The following is a 6,237-nucleotide window of genomic DNA, read 5'->3' as shown; positions in this document are numbered from 1 at the left end:
TTTTTGTATTTTTTAGTAGAGATGGGGTTTCACCGTGTTAGCCAGGATGGTCTCGATCTCCTGACCTCATGATCCACCCGTCTCGGCCTTCCAAAGTGCTGGGATTACAGACTTGAGCCACCGTGCCCAGCCTATAAACTCTTGATAAATGTTAGCTGATAGTATTGATGTTACTGTTGTTATTACCCATCTATCTATTATATATTCCCACATTTCTCTTTAGTAATCCCTGCTGTATGTTTCTCACACAAGCCCCTATTCTTGGGTACATCAATGTTCTGAAGGCTGCTAGAGATCTCCTCTCCATAGATTTCACATAACCTGATAATATTACTGAATTTCCCCAATCCTGAATCTAGGGAGGCAGCTGAAGGTAACCACCCCAAAGCCCAAGGGCTCAGGCCTCTGCCCTTCCTAGGGTGGATCTTCCAGCATCAGAGCTTCAGCCTAGAGTTCTAGTCCTCTTTCCCAGTCTTGATCAATCAATAGGTCCTCACCTGGGGGGCCAGGGCCAAGGCCAGGGCCAGGGCCAGGGCCAGAAGCAGGGTTTGGCCGGTGCTGTAGAGCAGGGCACTCAAGGCCACGGGTGAGCCTGGCCAAGGAAACGTTAGAGATGATGTTCGGGGGCACACTGAGGATAGAGGTGATGTGTAGTGGGAGGTTGACATTGTAGGGGTCTGAGATGTGGACACCAGCACAGCGCTCTGCACGGCTGCTGCCCCCAGCCCGGATGGCTGACCGCCCAGCTCGTGGTGTGCCTGGTTCAGAATTTGTGCCACCCAATGCTTCTGCCTCAGGTTCCTGTTCACCCTCTGCTGCTTCTATGGAATCGTTCTCCAAGCTCTCAGGCAGCAATGGGCTTGGCCGGGGGCTGCTGGGCCCCACCAGCCCCTCTGGCTCTGTGGAGGAAAAAGAGGGCCAGGTAGGCAATGGCCTAAGCTCCAGGGGCCTAGACATCTCAAGAAGGCTCTGGAGAATGCTCTCTGCTTTCTCAGGCCTGAGAGCAAGGACAACCTGGAAGGCACCAGGCCCAGCTTCTTTTGATCACTACTGCAAACTTTTCACCCAGCCAGTAGGTCAAAGGTCACCTCACCTTCACATACCTAGGAAACTCCCCTCTTTCCCTGCAGATACAGTCACTGGCCATCGTCACCACCACCACCACCACCACCACCACCACCACCACCACCACCACCACCACCACCACCACCACCACCATCATCACCACACACCCATGCTGTCCCTTCCCATATGAACACTCATCAACAAACCCATAGATTAGACAATGAGCTCACCATTGTAAACATAGCATTCAGCTATGTTTACAATGTGACTGGTATGTAATAGGCACTCATTAAATATTTTTCGAAATGATTGAACACAGTTGGCTGCATGTTCACACGCACACACAAGCCCATGCTGGTCACATAGCACACACACATACACACACAGAAATGCACCCCTATACTCACCATCACTGGCCCCAGCCGCAGCACTCAGTGAGTCCATGCTTTTGGCTGGCCGCAGTGTCCCCTTGTTGGATTTGTCCTCTGTAAGACAGGGATGTGAGTAGAGCCAGGGCCTTGTGCACCCTCAGCAGAGCTCCCCCCATCTCCCCAGACTTACCCCTGTCCTCAGCCCCCCGTGGAAGTTTACGCTTAGTCTCATGGCCAGAGCGACCTAAATTGAAGATAGACCTCCACTTCCTGACCTTCAGAGACCCCTTCCTCCTACAAAGAATGGAGGGGCATAATTGGAGGTTGGAACATGATGGTCAGTGCTGGGGAGGAAGGCCCAGGAAGGAGGCCTTACTTGTGCTCTGCAATCTCAATGATAGTGTGGTAGGGCCGCATCTGTGGGGGTCCATCACCAGCCTGCAGGATGCTAGGCAGGTGATAAGGCAGGGGCCTGGGCATAAGGTCCTCAGGGCTGCCTGATGCCCGGGTCCCTGGAAGTGATCGCCATCCACTCTCCACATCACCACCTGGGAAAAGGAAAGGAATTGACCAGTGAGGAACAGAGCCAAGAGAGGGACCTCAGGCACCCAATCCTTCATCACCCCTCACCAACTACCAGGTTAGGGATACATTCAGAAGCCCCTAGAGACAGTACCTCCATGTCCATCACCTCAAAAGAGTACCCGCATGGACAAAGAGGGCCGGGAGATCCCAGGACGTTGGCCTGGTGGGCTGGGGGTGGGTATGAGCGATCACTAGCCTTGGGAGCCAGGATGGTGACTCAGAGGTCAAGCTATGCCCTAGACTGACAGCAGAAGAGGTCTTCTCAAGTCCTGACTGCACCGTTATCTCCCCAGGGTTCTCTCCACGTAACCACTACCAACATCCCTGTATGAGAATCAACTGAACCAGGTGATCTGCAAGGCTGTCTATAACTGACTTGACTCCCCAAACAGTGGCATATGTGGAGGGCAGGAAAGACACTGACCAGAGAGGGCAGCACCCCCAAAGAGCTGGTCCACGTGTGTGAGGATGAACTCCACGACGATGGATTGCACCCGCACCTCCATGAAGGCCACTGTCCCATTGAAGCCTGAGGCCTCTATGTCCTTAGACCTGTGAAGATGTGGGGTTATTCTCCCCCTCAGCCCCACCAAACTTCCCAATCCAGATTCTCCCTGAAAATACTTTATTCTCTCTCTCTCTCTCTCTCTCTCTCTCTCTGTCTCTCTCGAATGACCTTAACTCCATCTCTACCTCTTAAATTGTATGCATTATTCTTCCAATTCTCAAATGCCACTTGAAGACTTCCAGGAAGGAAGCCTTCTTGGACCCCTCCTCAGGATTAATCTCTATTTCCTTTGCATACCAGGGTGTCTAGTTTATAATGAATTTTATGGTGAATTACAGGACTTCTCATAATCTGTCTTGGACCATAGTAAGTGATATGCACAGTGAGTGCAGCCAACAGACTGCAAGACGTTTTGCTCAACAAACATTTGGCCTGAGACCGGGCACAGTGGCTCACACCTGTAATCCTAGCACTTGCACAGGGAGGAGGTGGGTGGATTACTTGAGGTCAGGAGTTCAAGATCAAGTGAAACCCTGTCTCTCTACTAAAAATACAAAAATTAGCCAGGCATGGTGGCTTATGCCTATAATCCCAGCTACTCAGGAGGCTGAGGCACGAGAATCACTTGAACCTGGGAAGCAGAGTTTGCAGTGAGCTGAGATCACACTGCTGCTCTCCAGCCTGGGCGACAGAGCAAGACTCTGTCTCGAAAACAAACAAAAAAATTGACATGGAACTATTATGTTCCAGTCCCTGAGCTCAGTGACACACTGTAGGAAAACACAAAAGTCCTGCCTTTTAGGGACTTTATTTGATCACAGAGAAGGGACTAAAATGGATGGGGCCCATCCGACCCAACATAATATTGAGCCTCCTTTTCTCACTGGGCTTTGTGAGCCCCACAGCCTTCTCCAGTGTACCCATACAGTCACACCTCATCCTGGGAGCAGCCTCCCAGAGGCCAGTGCCTCACAGGATCCCCATACACTGCTCACACAGGCACCTACCTCAGCAGGTTGGGAGCCCACACTATGGCCAGGTTGCGAGCATGCATGTTGGTCTGGGCACTGAATGAGGCCATGTGCACCAAGTGCCTCATGAGGAACTCCAGGGTCCTGCAGAAAGCGGGGGCAGGGATCACACAGGGAATGCACAGGGCAGGCATTAGGGTTGGGACCTGGGAGTCAGTAGGACCCAGTTAAGGCTCCAGGCAGAGAGTGAATGAGTTGTCTCAGGTTGCTGGGCGGATGTGGAGCACCACATACCTGTAGTTTGGGACAGGGAGTTCTCGAAGCACCTCTAGGATCTTGACCAAGCGCTCAGGTTCCAATTGCACTCCTACAGCCTCCTGATTGAGAAGGGTGCAATAAGCAGGAATCAGTGATCCAGCAATGCCCCTGCTTACTCCCCAGAGCTCCTAACCAAGTTCCCAGGAACAGTGAGCACTGGACTCTGTGCCACCCCATCCTACATCATCTGTAGTGCACTGACATGGTAGAGAGAGCTCAGAATTTGAGGTCCACAAAGATGGCAGCTGAATTTTGGTTATGCCACTTAATAGCTTTTGTGAACTTGGCAACTCGCTACCTTATCATCCTCCATCCGTAGAGCTCTGGTACTGGGATACTTCAGTGGTGCCACCTTGTGGATGCCCCAGGGACCACCGAGTTGTTTCAGTGTGTCCAGGAAAGCCGTCTCCCACCCCAACCTAGCCAGTGTGGACTGAGCAGGGTGCTGCTAGCATTTAGGGTCTCTCAGTGCTGTTGTGCTCAATAAAGTGCAACTTATTTTTAAAGTGTTACTCAATTCAAAATAGCATATTTTTCATGTGTTTTCACATTTAAAAGATGTTCAGGCTGGGCACAGTGGCTCACACCTATAACCCCAGCACTTTGGGAGCTGAGTTGGGAGGATTTCTTAAGCTCAGGAGCTTGAGACAAGTCTGGGCAACACAGCAAGACCTTGTCTCTACTAAAAATTTTAAAAATCAGCCAGGCATGGTGGTACACGCCTGTAGTCCCATCTACTCAGGAGGCTGAGACAGAAGGATCACTTGAGCCTGGGAGATCGAGGCTGCAGTGAACTGTGATCACACCACTGCACTCCAGCCTGGGTGACAGGAGACCCTGTCTCAAAAAACAAAAAACAAGCTGGGTGCAGTGGCTCACACCCGTAATCCCAGCACTTTGGGAGGCCAAGGAGAGTGAATCACCTGTGGTCAGGGATTCAAGACCAGCCTGGCCAACATGGTGAAACCCTGTCTCTACCAGAAATACAAAAAATTAGCCAGGCATCGTGGCGGGCTCTACAGCTACTCGGGAGGCTGAGGCAGGAGAATCACTTGAACCTGGGAGGCGAAGGTTGCAGTGAGCCAAGAGTGCACCACTATACTCCAGCCTGGGTGACAGTGTGAGACTCCATCTCAAAACAAAAAAAAGAAAGAGAAAAGAAAAAAATCAAAGATGTTCAACACACAATTACAGTGAATGGAGAGACATTCTTGAAAAAATTTGACTTCTACAAAGTATTCTCATTCTCTTAAGTGTAGGGAAGCTCTGGTCTAAGTGCTTTCCAAGGCCCTTCCAGCTACAACAATCTGGCCTCTACCTCCCCAAGTCTCACCACTGTGCTGTGTGCAATCTGCAGGCCTTAGAAGAAAGAAGGACATAGCAGAGGGAGAGTGAAGAGAAGAGGGATGGGGCAGGACAAAGGTAGTAGGGGCTAGGAGATTTCGGGAGGTGGGGTCTTTTCCCCAGTAAGTTTTTCTGTGGTCTCTTTCATTCAGGATCACTAGGACTCTGGCTGGTATGTGGCACACCTGGGATGTCAAAACCAGGCTGTCCACCCCTAAGCCGTGTCTTCCACCCCCTTGCCTCTCAACTCACAGCAAACTTGTCATACAGCCGGTAAGTGAGTAGGGGATCTGGCAGTTCTCTGAAATAGGCCTTGCACAGGGAGGAGACGCAGTGGATGTCCTGGAGGTAAACATCCCGACGCAGGTCTGGCTTCCGCTCTGACTCAAATTCCTGCCTGGGGAGGCACAGTGTGGTCAGGAGTGGTAGGGGTTGGGGTGATGTGGGGAGAGGTGGGTCCCTGTAGAGATGGGTCCCGGCATGGTCATGGGTCAACATGTATGGGACTTGGAAGGAGAATGTTGGGACACGTACACGTATAAGCCAGTAAGTATAAGGTATTGCATATGTTGACACGTAGATGTGAATGTGAAGATGGGTACATGTACAGGTAAGTGGATCGATGCATGAACAGGGATATGTTAGGGAGGTAGCTGTAGATATGTGTAACAATGCAAGGGTATGTAAGAGTCAATAGGGTATGGTCCTAAATTTGTGCCACTGGGTACGTGTAAATATGGGTGGGTATAACTCTTAGAAAGAAACTTAAGTGTAAATCTTTATGTCCTAGGATTAGGCAACAGTTTCTTAGATATGACACTAAAAGCACAAGCAAACAAAAAAATGGATACATTCAACATCAAAATTAAAAACATTTGTAGCCAAAAGTAACTATTAAAAAAGTGAAGACAACCCACAAAATGGGAGTAATATTTGCAAACAACATATCTGATTGAGGGTCTAGTATTTGTAACATATAAAGAACTCTCATAATTCAATGATTAGAAAGACGAATAAGCTAATTTTTTTTTTTTTTTTTTTGAGACAGAGTCTTACTCTGTCATCCAGACTGGAG

At 50.0% G+C, this 6,237-nt stretch overlaps 1 protein-coding gene across 4 annotated transcripts in view; it reads right to left on the bottom strand.

Annotated features, from left to right (window-relative positions):
- ARHGAP30 (Rho GTPase activating protein 30) overlaps nt 1–6,237 on the bottom strand; it is a 22,016-nt gene that overhangs the window by 4,433 nt on the left and 11,346 nt on the right. For 2 of the 4 annotated variants that reach the window (XM_011976431.1, XM_011976453.1), the window contains exons 3-10: nt 5,415–5,559; nt 3,795–3,877; nt 3,537–3,644; nt 2,446–2,573; nt 1,813–1,984; nt 1,627–1,730; nt 1,473–1,550; nt 498–899 (exon numbers count right to left, since the gene is read on the bottom strand). In XM_011976431.1, coding sequence (XP_011831821.1) covers nt 498–899; nt 1,473–1,550; nt 1,627–1,730; nt 1,813–1,984; nt 2,446–2,573; nt 3,537–3,644; nt 3,795–3,877; nt 5,415–5,559 — 1,220 coding nt within the window. The remainder of the gene's footprint in view (nt 1–497; nt 900–1,472; nt 1,551–1,626; nt 1,731–1,812; nt 1,985–2,445; nt 2,574–3,536; nt 3,645–3,794; nt 3,878–5,414; nt 5,560–6,237) is intronic. The other 2 variants (XM_011976437.1, XM_011976443.1) reach the window with 2 other exon arrangements.

The sequence above is a fragment of the Mandrillus leucophaeus genome, unplaced genomic scaffold, assembly GCF_000951045.1.
Source record: "Mandrillus leucophaeus isolate KB7577 unplaced genomic scaffold, Mleu.le_1.0 Scaffold1014, whole genome shotgun sequence".
NCBI lineage: Eukaryota > Metazoa > Chordata > Mammalia > Primates > Cercopithecidae > Mandrillus > Mandrillus leucophaeus.
This window is presented reverse-complemented; position numbering and strand designations above follow the sequence as displayed.